General features: G+C 39.2%; 1 protein-coding gene across 1 annotated transcript; it reads left to right on the top strand.

The window, feature by feature from the left end:
- The first annotated feature begins 1,055 nt into the window (after positions 1–1,055).
- On the top strand, positions 1,056–16,485 carry fkbp5 (FKBP prolyl isomerase 5). The gene is made up of 11 exons (XM_069677931.1): positions 1,056–1,307; positions 5,679–5,811; positions 5,972–6,116; positions 7,351–7,493; positions 9,129–9,243; positions 9,327–9,483; positions 11,258–11,348; positions 11,562–11,645; positions 11,731–11,916; positions 11,995–12,234; positions 13,975–16,485. Exons 2-11 carry the CDS (start codon positions 5,707–5,709, stop codon positions 14,077–14,079), a joined length of 1,371 nt encoding a protein of 456 aa, XP_069534032.1. The 5' UTR covers positions 1,056–1,307; positions 5,679–5,706; the 3' UTR covers positions 14,080–16,485.
- The last annotated feature ends 288 nt before the right edge of the window (positions 16,486–16,773 follow it).

Here is a 16,773-nt window from a genome sequence, read left to right as displayed (position 1 = left end):
ATTCTATTTCTGTCTTCCTGGAAATTGTTCTTGGAACTGGGTGTTTACATTAAGAGCAAATTGAAACCAGAGTCAAATACCTTTTATGTGTACACTACTTAGCCTACTATCTAAGTGACAGTTACAAGATCGACTTACATACTACAAAACCAACTGTTTGCATAACAATGTTGCTCAAAAGGGGCTCATAGAACACATTATTCACATAGTATACTTCCGAAAATGCAGAGAAAGATGACACAAAACCTTAGAACTAGGGCTTTCACTTTTAATCTTTAAATTTATACTATTTTACAATTACATTCTTTTTTTTTTTTTTTTTTTTACAATGTTGCTTTTTTTTTTTACATAATAGAATAAAATCGTAGTGTTTCATCATCAAAAACATCGCAGTAAAGTAAACACTCATGTTCTGGAACAAAATGTCAAATTATGTAAAAGTCACAATAATTGTAAAATCTAAACATAAGATTAATTTTCAATGAATAAACAATAAGCCACATTCAAAGTATACATTCATGCTCGTTTGTCGAAATCCCGTCTCTCTACCAAGTTATAGAACATTACAGACATTGTATTTTTAGCATAAAAAATCTCGGAAAGCGGATTTTTTTTTTTACCGTCCCTCACAGCAACAGTAATCCGTCTCCGCGCGCGTCTTATCGGGCAGACTGTGCTTTTATTACGGTGCTTACACTTCTCAGACAGACAGGCTAGGGCTCGGCTAGTACACGGCACTGTTGATGATATGTGTTGTCAGCTGAGCGGAGAGAACAGCCTGCTGCGGTACAGGCTGTTCCCGGCCTGGCTCGGCACGTAACGGGTTACAGGTCAGGGTGTCTATTGGAACACAGTGTTCTCATCAGCAGCGGCCGCGGTACAGCTACAGTACAGCCGGAACATTGTGTTACTTTGTGGCTGCTTTCCAAGACCTGCCCCTTAATTTTACACTAAACACCCTCCCACAACTCTACTCTACTCTATTCTCTCTCTCTCTCTCCTCTCCTCTCTCCCCCTGTGTCTGCCTCTCTCTCTCTCACCAGTGTCATTTTCAAGTCTGAGATCCATGTGGCTACTTCACCGGCACGTTTATCGTCACTAGAGGGGAAAGGGGATAGAAGGGGGGTGAGAGAAAAAAGGACAAAAACAGCGCTACATAGTAAGCACATGGACAGAACATTTAGTACCCTGGATGATATGAGATGAGAGGGGCGGGCTTGAATTAGAAGGAATAGACGCGGTTAGAAATCTACAGACTGAATTTGCAGCCGGTCGTTTCGGAGAAGACATTAAAAAAGGAGAGCAAGGTAATGTCTTCATTTATTTATCGCATCTATTCTGCTGCGGGGAGACTTAATTAAGAAGTTAATTAACACATCACATTTACCGGCTTTCTTGTGCTTTCTCTTCACGTCTGGCTGAGTTAAAGGGACACTTGTTCTACATCGTAAAGATTGACTTTTATGCTGAAGAGTCCAAATTATCCCAAAATGACTTTGATGAAGCCGCTACAAAAAAACAAAACAAGATGTCCTATTGAGGGTGGTCTGATTATAAGATGTTCTTGCCTGGATGTTGAATTTGTCACTGTGTGGGGGCATTTGAGGTTACTCTCAGCTGTATCCCAGTGAGCTCTGGTAAATAAGGGCTGATAAGAATCCACATGTATGTGTGTTTATAGGTGAGTGTGTGTGTGTTAATGTGGCACTTGGCTGTGGTTGCCTCTGGAGGTGGATGGAGACAACAGTTTACATGCAAAATCCCTTTAGGCTTAGGTGTATATCTCATTGAATTACAGGTTGCCTAACCCTGTTTGTGAGAATAAGTAACATTAAGTCTTGTTGATACTGAGCTGATTCATGGTTATTTGGACCAAGCTGCACATTACAGGGCATGATGGGAGCATCTGAATAACTTGTTATCATACCTGTATTTAGATTTGGATGAGTAGGCCTGCTAACATGGACACAGGCTCAGACAAAGTCCACATATTGAAATTTGCATTAAGATAAATAGCATCTTATCCTGATACACTGACTTGAAAATTTTCACAACAAAAGCACGGTCAGTTCTTTTCAAATTGCCTCATAAAACAGTCAAATTTCACAATAAAAGCTGCAAAAAGCTCCAACAGATGCAGCGTCTCTAAAGAGTGATGACCTTTCATCAAGTTTACAAGCTGTACTTTCATATCCTGTGATGTATTTGTCAGTGAAACAGAAAAACAACCTTCCCATGTCAGACGGTGCTGTGGCTCAGGATGTCTCAGGGTCCGTCATGCACACTGTGTACTCACATGTTCATATATGAATCAGCGGCGGAGCACAGATGTGAGACAGAATGTACAGATACACCGTGTGCGTCTGTGGATGTGGTCTTTGCCTCATTGTGATCTGTTCCTGCATTCCTGCGCAGGGTATCAGAGTTTAGGTACATGAAGCCTACATGCCATTTTATCTGTGTCACAACTATTTACAGTAGGTCTCACTGTTCAGGGCTTCATGCAGATAACATGCTTCGTACAGGAAAACGCTACATTTAAACCTCAATTTGAATGAATAACTTTTTACAAGGCCTATGTGAAATCATTGTGGATGCAATTCATAACGCAGAAACTCCACTTGTTTTATTTGAATTCAAATGGTGTGTAAATCTAAATATAAAGACACTAATAATTAGCTTAATTGGTTTATTAATATCCACTTATTCTCATTCAAAAAATGAAGCTGGCTTCTACGTGAGGGGGTCTCAGATTGGTGGACACCATCAGGCTTTGCCAGCGGGGAACTGTGAATAGAAGGAACATTGTGTTCAGACCCACACACACACACACTCACACACACATACACAACCACACGCACACAAACACGAACACACACACTTGACAATGACTTACATCTAAAATGAAATCCATGAAATTTAAAAGACAGCGAACAAGGTGTCTCTCCAAAGGAGACGGACATTTTGTTCTGTGCTTGTGTTGAAGAGTTCGAACACTTGATCTCTTGAGAGTGACACACAATTGAACGAGCAGAATAAATTGTGCAGACAGCAGCGAGACGGATCTTTATGGGTTTTCCCTTGTGGGTTAAGGCTTTGGCTTGACCTCTGCCTGATCTTTCACACTCTAAGACAAAATGTTCAGATGTTGATCAATATCCGGCACAGCGCTGTTCTTTCTCATTGTGCAGAGTGCTGTTACTTAATTATCATACTCACAGGCTCTTTAGGAACTTACTCACCACAGCAGGATGTTTAAATATTTGCACTTGGTCATCAGCAGTGTCTGGGATGTCCTGAACGTGAAGACAGGACAAGTGGTGGAAAAATCTAGAAAACGTATGCAGGGAGCGAGAGCAGCCGTTGTGCTCTCTCATAATGCCCTTGAGCAAAGTTTGCAGCCTTAAATCATCTGTGGAAATGTTATTAGTCAAATTAGCATCCCGTGTAACACATCCCTCATTTTAGTGTTGTTAAAATAAAAGCAAATATGACATTTTCACAAGTTAAATATGATATTTAAATGTTTCTAAAAGCTGATTCCTCTAGCAGAATAGAGATAATCTATCTGCAATACCTCAACTTTTCCTATTGTTGCATAACATCCAGTGCGGCGAGCTGAAATGATGGCGGAGATTTACAGTAATGTGTGATATGCAACAGTTTTTTCATCAGTGAGATTAACACTAATCTTATTTAAATAGTTCTTATCAAGCAGACACAAACAAACACAAAACAAAAGCCTTTAAATAAATCTCACTCCCCTGATGACTCACCGGCCTGCAGCCAGAAAAAACACATCTTTTTGTGCTTGATGTATGTTAATTCAAGATAAAAGTACCTTGTTATCTTTGTGCAGCAGCATTAAACAGTGTTGCAAGTTTTGTGAGAAGCGTAAACTTCTAGCTGCTCATCCTATCATCTCCTACTGTGGACGTGACCATTTCCATTCACAACAGTTACTTCACAACTTCAGCCAAAAGTCCTCGCATAAGCAACACCCAACGGTCCCAGAGCAGCTGTGAGCTGCTGCTATTCAAGCAAGTGTTAACAACTCAGCTGTTTCATGTGATAATAATCACCAAATAGTGTGTTTGCCAACATGCTTAACATAGCTAACTAGCTTTTCTCATTGTCTTCAAACAATGTCAAGATTATTGTGCCAGGGCAGACTCAACCTGCCGGCAGCTATTTGTATTGAGGTGGTAACAATGAGTGTCGACACGGACGCTGCTGCTGCGATGAGAGACGAAGCATTCAGCAGCTGCAACACCAACAGGTCATTACGGTTTTATTACTGTGGCAAAGCTGCAGGTGTCTCTCTGCATTACGTATGGAGGTGTGAGAAAGAGGAAGCTATCTATCTATCTATAGATCTATCTATCTATCCATCTATGTAAGTATTGAAACTGTCAGATGCTAAAAGCTGGCATTAAGTGTTTGGTCTGATGCTTCTATTAATATCTTTTAATCTGTCTTCAAGACTGTTTGTTTTGGAGAAAGAAAAAAATGTATTTCCTTGTATCATTAGTTTGAAATTACATCACTGACAACACTAGTTTGTTGGATATAAATGTGGAAGAAGACGTGCGTTATTACTTAACGCTTTGACGTGGATGAGGAAAATGAGGCCTGTAGTGTTCAGTATTCAGGAGTTGAAAGTTGGTACTATCAAAAGAAAAACAATCGAGAAGTAATCAGTAGTTATATGGATGTCATGGTGACACAAGTAGAGGCCCAAAACAGCTTTAAAATCAAAATACTAAACTGTAATTTAGCCTGAAATAACTCTAACAGGCGTCATAGCCGCCTAAAACCAGACAACACGTAGCCTCATATTCTAATAAGATATCATTAGAACAGTGTTTCTCCCCTGAGCTGAAGAGTAGCAATCAGTTTCAAGAGTCCTTCCTGCCTCATCACATACACTGAGGGAGATTACATGACTGTGTTTGTGATGGCGCAGCAGCATCAGTACAGTGTGAGCGTGGTCGAGCCCACACTTTTCCTGTGCTTATGAGGAAGAAAACAAACTCGTGTTCCTGTTACAAACTGAAAATGAAAAATACCTGAATAAGGTTCAGCCGTGCTGCAGATTTTAATATCCCTTCCTGTGAGATGTGTTGATGTCATTTATAGATTGAAAACGAGCACAAAGAGGTGTACAGTAATAGTCTGGAACATACTGTACTTTGGTGAGTGCAGCATGTGTTACAAAATAAAACGACTAAAGTAAGCGTCATGGTGCTGCCTTTAACATATTTATAGTCGTGTAATTGCTTCATCTGTGGGGGATCAGACAAGGTACGGTACAGCTGAGTGATATCACAACTGCAGCGCGGAGTAAAGCTCCTCGTACAGCTCCTCGTACAGCTGGGATCAATGTGGCTTTCCAAGTAAAACTGTAAATGTATCTCCTGTGCAGCACGTTGATTGAGAACATGTGCACTCATATAGCCAAGAGTTATATAATGAGGAGGAAAAAAGTCATGTTTACAGGGTGGATTATGAGGATCTTGTATTGATATTTTATTTTTTTCTCATTTCACCTCCACACATTAGGTTTATGAGCCATTTCTCTTGTTGCACGTTGGTCCCACAGTGAAAACACGAGGACATGTTATTTATGGTGCCCAGATTGCTAATACGTAGGCTTGTGTGTTCATGATTCTTTACAGTGTTACCGTGTGATGCCCACACGCTGAAATGACCACTGATCAGGATCTACCTATGGACGGCCAGGTGGCCACAGCCGTGTTCGCTGCAAAGGGCACTGATGTAACAGCTAGCAAAGACCAAGGCGTTATCAAGGTATTTATTGTCCTTGCTTTAAATGTACATTTTACTGTCGGTGTTCAGGCACGAGTTGGACCATATGGCATGGTGATTATTTTTGTCTCTTCTTTCTGGATCTCCCAGCTGCTATCTTCTTTTTATTCTCTGACAAAAAGATTTATCTCTCCGTCTGCAGGTCGTAAAGCGCCAGGGGCTGGATGGAGACCGGCCGATGATCGGGGACAGAGTGACTGTCCACTACACGGGGAAACTTTTAACGGGAAAGAAGTTCGACTGCAGTCTCGATCGCAAAGAACCTTTTTGCTTCAATGTGGGCAAGGGTATGTATGCATGAGTGTCAAACCTGATGGTGTTTTCTCTAACTTAAAGGAATAGCTCTAGATTTTGGAAAATATGCTAACAGTAATTGCTAACTAGCTTAGAGTTAGACAATCTTTGAACCCATTGGCTAACGTCTGACGATGTTACAATGCAACAGAAGAAATTTTTCGGGACTTCCGGTATGGTGCAAGATCGGAGATAAAGGAAATCCGAGGCCAAGACTTCCGTTTCCCTGCGCTGCTCATTGTTAACAGTCCGACTGGCAGCTTTAGAAACCAGAATAGACTTAGAGTTGAGAGACGTCTACGACCGGATTGTTAGCTGCACTTGTCTGTTTTTATCGTTTAATAAAGCTAAATCGTTGTCAGATGATGGCCGATACATTCCAGGATTGTCTTACAGCCCATGTGTTCTACCTCATTAGCTCATGGACTGTTTCCCGCATAAAACGAATGCCCTCTGAAACGCTAGTGGACGATACTCCTCGAGCTACAAACACAAACCAGAACATTTTCGACTCAAAATATCTTCCCGCCTTCAAGTTTTACATTTATGAGCAAAGCTGTTGTTAATAGAGAGTAAAATAAGAAGATTGAACCCTCTCTCATTTCCGTTAGATATGAAGCTACAGCTAGCAGACAGTTAGCTTAAGCTAGAAACATGGATAACAGCTAGCTCGGCTCTGCTCTACGACAACAGAATCCAGCTTCCAGTCCCTCTAAAGCTTCCTAATAACAAAGTTATGTCTTGTTTATTTAACCTATATCAAAAATAAATTGTAAAAACAACAAAAAGGGTTTTACAGGGGGGATTACGTGTTGTGTGCCTGACTATTTCTCGCCTGGGAGCAGTAACTTCCTGGAACCAAGGATTAGCCTGAAAAATAAACTCTTTCCTTGTAAAACCGCAGGTTGACGTTTTAGACTTTTTTCTACTTGTTGCACAAGATTAATGTAATGCGTCTATAAATCATGGTAGTGGACGGATTTTGTTCTCTTTTGACAGAGCCAGGCAAGCTGTTTCCCTCTGTTTCCGTTCTCTATGCTAAGCTAACCATCTCTTCGCTATAGCTTCATTTAAGGGACAGATATGACATTAAAGTGATAAAGTTATACTTCCCAAAAGTCCTTTATATATCTTTACACTTACATTATTAAATACTCTTAATTCCAGTTTTATGAACCAGCGGCACCTCTTCTTATAGTTTTTCCTATGTGCTTCATCCAATCACAGGACAGGTCCTGAAGGCCTGGGATATCGGTGTGCTGTCCATGCAGAGAGGCGAGGTATGCACGTTACTGTGTAAACCTGAGTATGCCTATGGAACCGCCGGTAATCCCGACAAGATTCCTCCCAACTCTCCAGTAGTGTTTGAGGTAGGTGTCAGCGCTGATGTTTGTGCCGTGCAATAATTCTGCATCACGCCACGGGACTCTGATAATTTAAGAGCACGTGTCAGTCTCCGCAGACGGAGCTCTCCGGTCGTAAAATTAACTGGTTTGTCTATTTTAATCCGTCTCACTCAGGCAGCCAGAATATTCAGCCTCCACTCTTACTGGCCTCTTTTGAGCTCAGTGGGGATACAATTCAGGGTTTCTCTGTCCCCTGTAATCACTGATAATTATTATTCTGCTCTGGGAGAAATCAAATGAGATTTAACTGAATGCTCCGATTTACAATTTGCCCCCAATGGACACTTCTTAGTCGTTCAAATTACTTTCTGTTTGTATCTATGAAATGTACTTCGCGCATTACTGCCAACAATAATCTAACTGTAAACCAAATATTAACAAGCGTCCTATAATCAGATGTTAAATATTGTACTCTTACATGTAGTTTATCAGTAGGCTATGTGCTGCTAAAGCAAATTATTCCGATTATATTCATCTATTTGAATTTGTGTAACACTTCACTGAGTAACAAGTCTTCAATTAGCATTTATAAGCCGTATATAAACGTGTCATAAAGGACACACTATGATGTAGTTGTTAGTATAAATAAGTACTTATACACCTATTTCTCAATGACTATAACTCCTTACTTGGTCCTCCATATGGAGACTTACATTTTAAACAGATAATAGATATTTCTTCATATCAGATGACAAACCTAAGGTGTTGTCCCCTTATAAAGAAGTAAGATGCTTTGGCTGGAAAAAGTGTATTATAAACTTATAAACTGGTTATAGGTATATAATGAGCAGTATGTACAATTTACATATTTTGTCCTATTGCTTTGACTTTATATTAACTGTAGCTTTGTATTGTCTTGCTGTGTCTGCCATGTTTTTCGGCTCTTTCGTCACCTACTGTGTTCATGACTGCTTGATTGTCAAAGCAGTTGTAATTGTTGTTTTTATAGGTGCTGTATAAATAAAGTTATTATCATTATTATTATCATTATAATGCTAAATAGGGAGCTTTAAGTAGGAGTAGGAGTGTATCCTCTTGATGCAAGCCCTAGTGACCCAGTCCTACAGATGTAAAAGTCATAACCAATTTAATAAATCTACTTGAACTCTTTAAATGTTATTTAAATTCTAGAGGAGAACCAGAAGTTTCCAAAAATGTAAAATATGTCAGACTGATTTTGAGGATTTTAAAAATGATTTTCATTTGATGGTGTGTGCAGACATAATATCTACATACTGTCAGAATAAGTGTAATAAACTAAACTTTAATAACAAAGAGAGGAAAATGAATGTTAAGTGATCATAAAGTTGAAATTCTGCCAATTTCTTTTAGCTGATTGATCCATTCTATTCGTCTTGTCCTAGCAGAAGTAAAAAGTTTAAACAAACCGTCTGTCAGAAAGTCTACCTTCACTGCTCCTTCTACCGTCATTATTTCTCTTTTTTTTATTGCTATGACTCCTACTTGTTTTTCGTTATGTTCTGCCTTTCTCCTCCCACACCTCCTGAAGCACCACACACCAAGTTAGGCAGAGCTGTAATTTTGTATTCTGCTTCAGTTTGTGTCACGGTGATTTAATAAATGTTTACAACCAAACAGATGGAGCTACTCAAGTTTGAAGGCGAGATGCTGACAGACGACGGCGGCATTTTGAGAAGAATAAAGGTCAGAGGGGACGGTTACACTAATCCCAACGACGGGGCGAGTGTGGACGGTAAAGAAGCTTTGTTAATAATATAGGAGATAGATTAAAAGGTTACATTAGAGGTTAAACTGTAGGGTTATTTGTGTCTGTAGTGCACCTGGAGGGAAGCTGCAGTGGTCGACTGTTTGACTGCAGAGACGTCAGCTTTGTTGTCGGCGAGGCTGAAGACAAAGGCGTTCCTCTGGGAGTGGACCGAGCCATGGACAAGATGCAGAAAGGAGAGTGCTGCGTACTTTACTTACAACCAAAGTAAGTCACTGAAAAACATTCAAATGTTATGTTTGTTACTTCTTTTGCTTTCTAACTGAAGGTACAGTGAGTAACCAATCTTTTCGTGGGACTGCTTTGTGGTCCTCTTGTGGTCCTTTATTACAGCACTTCGGTCAAATTATGTCCCAGGATAGTTCATGACAGTTAATGCAGGATTGCTGTCGAATAATGATTGGTGTTTCATTATGTTTGCCTTTCTTCTGTCCATGCTGTCTCACATCGGGGTTTGAAGGCTGAAAATATAACCAGAAAAATGATAAATAAAAGTTAAAGCAGAATTATTATGTGCAAAACTTACTTGTAAGTCAATAGAATAAGTGCAAAGGAATAAATAATGAGTGGTTAATGTCATAGATTACTTTACATACATGAAGTGGATCTAAGTTATATGAGGTTATATATATGTATATGTGTCAGTGCTGTTTCTGCGTCTGTTACTAGTATATATTTTGTACTGAGAAGACGGAGTACTACAAGGCAATATAAGGCAAATACTATGATTGATTTATTCTGTATTGGTTAAAAAAAAACTACTTTCGATGTCTTAACTCTCAGGTTGTGTTTTAAAAAGAATCAGATGAATCTATTTAAAAAAAAACAAAGACAAATTAAAATATTGTAGAAAGTACTTTCCTCTTGTTTAGTCATGAAAAAGCAGTCTCGTCTGTTGTTCTTTGAGAACTTAGTCCAGCTCTCTATTCATGTCATTTTGTGCGTGGGAAGAATTTCTCCCCTCTTCTCAAGTATTTTATTCTAAAAATGACAAAAAAAAAGAGGAAAACAAACATAAAGAAGACATAACCTACGGCTCAAACCACATCTTATCATTCCCTTGATTACGTATATATAGATATAGATGGATAGATATAGACATAAATGTACGTAAATTATGAGGAATTATAAAAATAGATAGGACACATTGTTCTGCCCAAACCGCATTATATCACTCCCTTCACGCAGCCCACACCAACCCTCCCCAATCGTCCCCTCAGGCCGAAGCAAAGTACTCGCATCACACTCGTACTCATACTGAGAGTTAATGCCAACACGCAGTCATCGGACGGAGACAAGAATCTGACGTTAGAAAGTAAAGACACAAACAAACAACAGACATTACTATATACACAATTGTTCTCTAACTTAAATACACGTTTATCTGAACCTTGTGTGGTCCTTGTTTGCCTACATGAGTCCTCGTCTGTCCTTTAAGAAACTATATTTCCTGAAATTGTTTTGCACGTGTATCAAGTTTTTTGAACATGAAATCATCTCCTTGATCTTTTAACTTTAAGCACATTTGCTAGTAAAATAGACAATAATCTGCACAAACAGGCTTTGACTCATAATTAAATCATCAGGGTAAAGATCCATAATAGATAATAAAGTGAAAAAGCTGTATTGAAACTAACCTAACCCTTTACCAAAGTTCCCCACCAACCTTTATTCTCATAAGCAATTAAAAGGTTTTCCCTTTACAACATTGTCTTGAATATATGTGTTTCATTTTATCCACATGTGGGACATTTTCACCTGTGGCAGGTATCAAATTTAGTAACTGATGTGATTTTCCAACCTGTAATTTAAATGTCAAATGGCTTTAATTGACAATCTGTTCACTGTTGTTCTCAGATTAGCTGTTTGATATGTAGATTTCAAAATAAAAGGTTAACACTCATTTCTTTGTTTCTGTTTCTTCCTTCTGACAAGTATTATCAACACGCTCTGAAATGGTTTCGCTCTTTTCTCCTCACAGGTACGGCTTTGGAAGCGAAGGTAAACCAGAGTTCAAAATCGGACCAGACAAAGACATCATATACGAGGTCACCCTCAAAGACTTCAAAAGGGTGAGCCCGGCCTTCTGCTTTTTTTTTTTACGTTGAAAGAAGTAAACAGTTAAATTCCTCATGACGTTGGACTAGATGTGGTTACAGTGTGGTTTGGGTTGACTTTCCCATGTAAGACAAGCTGAGCAAAGTGCATGATGTCCTACACTATAATGCAGCTGACTAAGTCTATTGTTTACTCGCTTTCACTGACGTTACTCGTGTTCCCACAAGGCGAAAGAATCCTGGGAAATGGACTTGAACGAGAAGTTGACTCTGGCTGCAGGAGTTAAGCATAAAGGGAATCATTATTTCAAGGTAAAGTCTCCACGCTGACCTTTAAACACAAGACATTTTATTATTGCTCACATGTTTATTAAATTGGGTTTTCCTCCTTTATTAGGCAGGGCGGTATCACCAGGCAGTCATCCAGTACCAGCGCATTGTTTCCTGGCTAGAGATGGAGTGTGGTACTGGGATAGATCAGCAGAAGAGGATACAGGACTTTATTTTAACATCACACCTCAATTTGGCGCTGTGTTTCCTGCGGATAAAAGAGTTCTCGCAAGTCGTGGAGAACTGCAACAAGGTGAGGTTTCATGCATCATCTCTCTGGAGCTGCTGGAATTTTCTGCACATGCTAATTTCTATTTGTGTGTGTGTGTAGGTGATTGAGCTGGATGAAAACAATGAGAAGGCTTTATATCGACGTGGGGAAGCCCGTCTCCTTCGAAACGAGTTCAGCCTGGCCATGGCAGACTTTCAGCAAGTGCTGCAAGTCAACTCCTCAAACCGGGCAGCTCGCGCTCAGATTTCCATCTGCCAGAGCAAGATTAAGGAACATCACGAGCAGGACAAGAAGACCTACGCCAACATGTTCCAGAAATTTGCAGAGCGGGATGCCAAGGTCTGTTAACTCACTGTTCTTGGCTAAATGTAGACAAACAGTCAGTCTGACTCCTCTTTGTTTTCTTCTTCTCTGCTCTTTAAAGAGGTCAGTGTTTGCAAAACCTTTAATAAGCTGGAAGAAACAATTACAGCTTTAAGGGATAAAATGTGTACTAACACTGGAGTACACACACACACACACACACACACACACATACAAACTCACCCCAGGGTGGATGATGTAATCATACTCGTATTTTTTAAAAAGCTGTTTCACAAATCATTGAGTTTGCTGAGTTTTGTGACCTTTCATAGCAGTTTTATTCACTGTTATTTCCCAAAATAAAAGAATAAAAACTATGCTCAAAATACTTTTCAAAGTAAACTTCCTCTTCACCCTCTTATATCAAAACTAAGACCCATTTCAGTCACACTCCTGAGAGAAGGAGAAATAAACAGATATTTGAGGGAGTAGACTTCACAGTTGTTTGCAGACATAAGATGAATTTATTCAAACACATTTTTTTTTTGCAGTCTTGTATTCTCTTGAAACCTTTCCATGTTCTCAGTGAGCGACGCTGCTCGCCTCTTGGTCAGCCATTTTGGGTATCATGGTGAATATTTTTGATACAATTGATGGAGATTTATCTAACCACCATCGGCCAAATGTCCTGTAAAAAGTTATAATTGTTATGGCAGGATAACCTCCTTTAACTATCTTATTGTGTTAATATAGCTGATGTGGTATTTTATCTACGGTTTCAGTTACATCCTGATTGTTAGAGCATCCTGTTGTGTCGTCCTCGTGTGTTGTTGTGCTTTGTTCAGTGTGATGCTGACCTCTAGTGGTCAGTCAGGGATCTGTTGATTTTCTTGTTGATGCACAAACAGTAGAATATTAGAAAAGAAGAATGTGTCTAAAGAGTCAAAGCAACAATGCTAAATGTAAAAGATTTTTTATATTAATGGCAATTACTTGATTAGTGTTGATGGATGTGATTTAATTTTGTTGTTATATAAAGCAGGGGTTCTCAGACTTCCTTACAGGGAGGAACATTTGCTAAGGTCCCCCTCATAATCGCAACACCGATTAAGCATATGCTTACTAACATTTTTACTCTTATATGCCTTTGGAACTATTTGTACTGTAAAAGACTTTAGACCTGTTTCATAGTGATAAACAGAAAAACATTTCAGTTTGAATCATGTTAATACCACTTATAAACTTTAAAACAGATTGTCATTTTATTCAGACTGCTTGTGCACTCAAGTTGACAGCATTTATACTTTTCAAGTAATTGATCTTAAAAGCTTCAGAATATTAACAGCAGAAAGACAGCCGCAGGAACGGTTCACCGTGACCTGAGTGAGTTGAGTGATTCATGACAGATTGACGTGATGTGTCACAATCATATCAGTTTCTATTGGTCCAAAGCTAACGCAACGTGGGTGGGAGTAATGGACACAATATGCTTGTTTCATTGGCACAAATGGTCTTCATCTGTAGACATGCAGTTTTCAATGATACAGCACAATTATATAATTTATTTAAATTTATTATAATTATTGTGTGGACCCCCAGGCTATGGTTTGTGGATACCATGGGGTCCAAGGACCCCACTTTGAGAACCAGGCAATTTTATGGCACATGTCGACTCTCATTTGGACGATTTTCTGGATCATTTTCATCCACCTCATCAAGTTTTATTTATTATCTAAGCCTGCTGTATTCATGTGTTTTTCCATCTCTGCTCCACAGACTGGGAAGACGAAGAGGAGGCGGGACGAGAGCACGAGGACCAGCATGAACGGCGAACTGGGCACGAAACGACGGCGGAGGAGTCAGGACTGCCCTTCGTATTAATGACATTTGAAAAGGGAGAAAGAAGCCGCTCTTGCCTCTCTTTGCTTTCCGAACCCTGGAACTGGAGGCAGGAATGAAGACATAAAAAGGCCTGTAATCCAAACCTCTTTCTCCCCGAACCTCAGCGTTACCATTCCTGCATACAAAGCAGAGTGTCAGCAGGGACGTGTGCAGACTGAGCAGCATGTCCCCTGTCACACAGACTGTGTTACTGCCAGGACAAAACTTCCAGTGGATTTTAGGACTGCAGACTCAGTGAGTTGAGATCGGCGAATACTTTCTTGCACCAGCTTTTATTTTGACAACCATATAATTTATTTCTTCAAAAACACAGAGGAATTCCATTTTATTTGTCACTAGGCTATTGTGTAGAGCTGAGATGTGCCTCCACAGCGGGTTTCTAATTCCAAAACTGTACTCTGACTTGTATTTTGTATTAAGCATTTTCTTGGGCAGCTGCATGCATGTATCATGAGGTGTTTGGGATTCAGACTTGAAACTTTGCTATTTTTTTCATGTGCAATATGTACTTTGTAACAAGTCCTTGTTAGATAAGTGGTATTTTAAACTAAAACAACAAGCAGAAGTATGAAAAGTGGTGTATTACTTAGTTCTGGTTCAGAAGAAACAATCGTAGGAAAGCCTGCAAGATACAGAAATACTGAAATCCTACAAATCCAGGACTCACAAAATCTACTCTCCAGATTTATTGATATTATCATAAACCACGTTCCCAATAAGCAGACAAAGAGAGGAATCTTTAAAAAAAGCACAACCTACAGATGTATGATTAAAGCAAAAACACAGTTTGTAATCCTGGTAAATGAATGTAAGACTAAATTGTAACTAAGCCCCGTAAAGACAAATCTATACATGTTTTAAAGTCAGTAAGTAGAATCCAAATGTCGTCCCTTGTTTTGGGTGAAGATGAGGAGTTGTGTTGTAAGATGGATAAGACCACTGTCATGCAGTTAAATAATTCATCCATGGACATACACATGGTCGGTCATGAATGATTAGTTGTGATTTATTCATTCAAGACATCGCAGTTCAAACAGTTTTCCATGAGAAGCCAGGCTGGTGATCCTGACAGCAGTTGATAACATATTCTTTAATGGACTGATTATTATTTAATCAAGAGGCAGCTGCAGAAACTGAAGTTTATAAAAGATACTCGAGTTAAAATGTATTTAAAGTTAAATGTTTCAGCTTCAGTGGAGTTCAGTGAAGCGACGTTTCTTCTTCTGTTGCTCTCATTGAACTTTTATCTATCAGCTACTTGCATTAACAGCACGGCACAATCTTCAGCATCGCTTCTACTGGCTGTCATATATCTCTATAACTATGATTGAAACTTCCTGCAAAGGGAAGCTCTGGTCGTAAAATCACCCCGTTCCCACCTTTGCGATCGACAGAGCAGATGTGCCACGGTATGTTTGACTCTGTGAGTACAAGCGGGGAAAAGGAACGCAAACTCAATTCAAGCTTTAAAGTCAGAACCACAGTTTTCTTCATGCATCTTTCAGCTCTGGTCATGTGATCAACCACGTCATTCTTCTTGCCTGAGTCCAGAACAGACGTCTCTTTATTTCACTGCATCTTTTTTGTATTTTATTTTGAACTGTGTGAATGTTAGCGGGTAGTGGACGAAGATGCACTTTGGTGAGTGTCAAACCAACACTGTTGTCTTTTCATGACATGTCTGGATGAAATCTTGACAATACTCTGGAGATGTTTTAAAAACATTGGTTGGTTCAGAATGAAAACCTTAGCTGTCTTAAATATTTTGTGTAAAAAAACAAAAAAATCAACAGTGTGTATGTATGTGTGTGTGTGTGTGTGTGTGTGTGTGTGTGTGTGTGTGTGTGTGCGTGTGTGTGTGTGTTAATATACTGTACATTGTTCTATGTTAGCGAGGTTTTTAAACAGCTTGTTGCTAAATGTTTTCAAGTACTGCTGGCTCTGAACAGTCAAACATTTTGTACAGTGGAAATGAGCATGAAGTACTTTTTCTAGTTATAAAGTCGTATTTAAGAATATACCGAGTATTTATCCCCCTCTGACGACTACAGAAAGGTGTCCTGGCATTCATCATGGAAAATGCAAGAATAATTGGAACAATTTTGAGATTAAAAAAGCGTGTTAAAGAGATACTGGTTTAACTTTGGCACGACCAAAGTGTGATTGGTTTTATCAGAAGAGTTGTGTCGTAAAAATGTTTACATGTATTCAAAAGACTTTTGCCCCGAGAAGCAAAATGTGATCAAGATTTTAAACTGGCATTTATGCAAAAGAAATATTTTCAAACAAAAACTTGGTGAGGTACCTTTGTTCATGTCTTCTTTGTATATTTTTTTTATTTTTTTGCACTTTAAAAACATTAAATAAATCCAAGAGTTGCATTTAAAGAAAGACGTCTTTTTATTTGAGTTATAGGTCATTTATTTAAAGTCTTTGTCTCAACATTATATTGTCAGAAAAATGATTTCATGGGAAAATGATGACTTGTCTCCTTGAATTCTGTTTTAATATGGGTCATTATTATTAACAACTTTATCCATCCATCCATCCATTATTGTCCGCTTATCTGGGGTGGTCGCAGCAGGCTAAGCAAGGTGACCCAGGCATCCCTCTCTCCAGCAACGTCTTCCAGCTCCTTCTGGGGGACTCCGAGGCGTTCCCAGGCCAGACAGG

This window comes from Semicossyphus pulcher, unplaced genomic scaffold, assembly GCF_022749685.1.
Source record: "Semicossyphus pulcher isolate SPU_LCO1_2020_fin unplaced genomic scaffold, fSemPul1.0.p SCAF_3, whole genome shotgun sequence".
Taxonomy (NCBI): Eukaryota; Metazoa; Chordata; class Actinopteri; order Labriformes; family Labridae; genus Semicossyphus; species Semicossyphus pulcher.
This window is presented reverse-complemented; position numbering and strand designations above follow the sequence as displayed.

What these genes read in the sequence shown, in the direction of transcription:
- fkbp5 (XM_069677931.1), top strand. Translation starts at nt 5,707, where the DNA reads ATGACCACTGATCAGGATCTACCTATGGACGGCCAGGTGGCCACAGCC. An exon ending in CGACGGGGCGAGTGTGGACG is followed by an intron (nt 9,244 to 9,326) that starts GTAAAGAAGCTT and finishes TTGTGTCTGTAG; the next exon opens with TGCACCTGGAGGGAAGCTGC. An exon ending in GTACTTTACTTACAACCAAA is followed by an intron (nt 9,484 to 11,257) that starts GTAAGTCACTGA and finishes TTCTCCTCACAG; the next exon opens with GTACGGCTTTGGAAGCGAAG.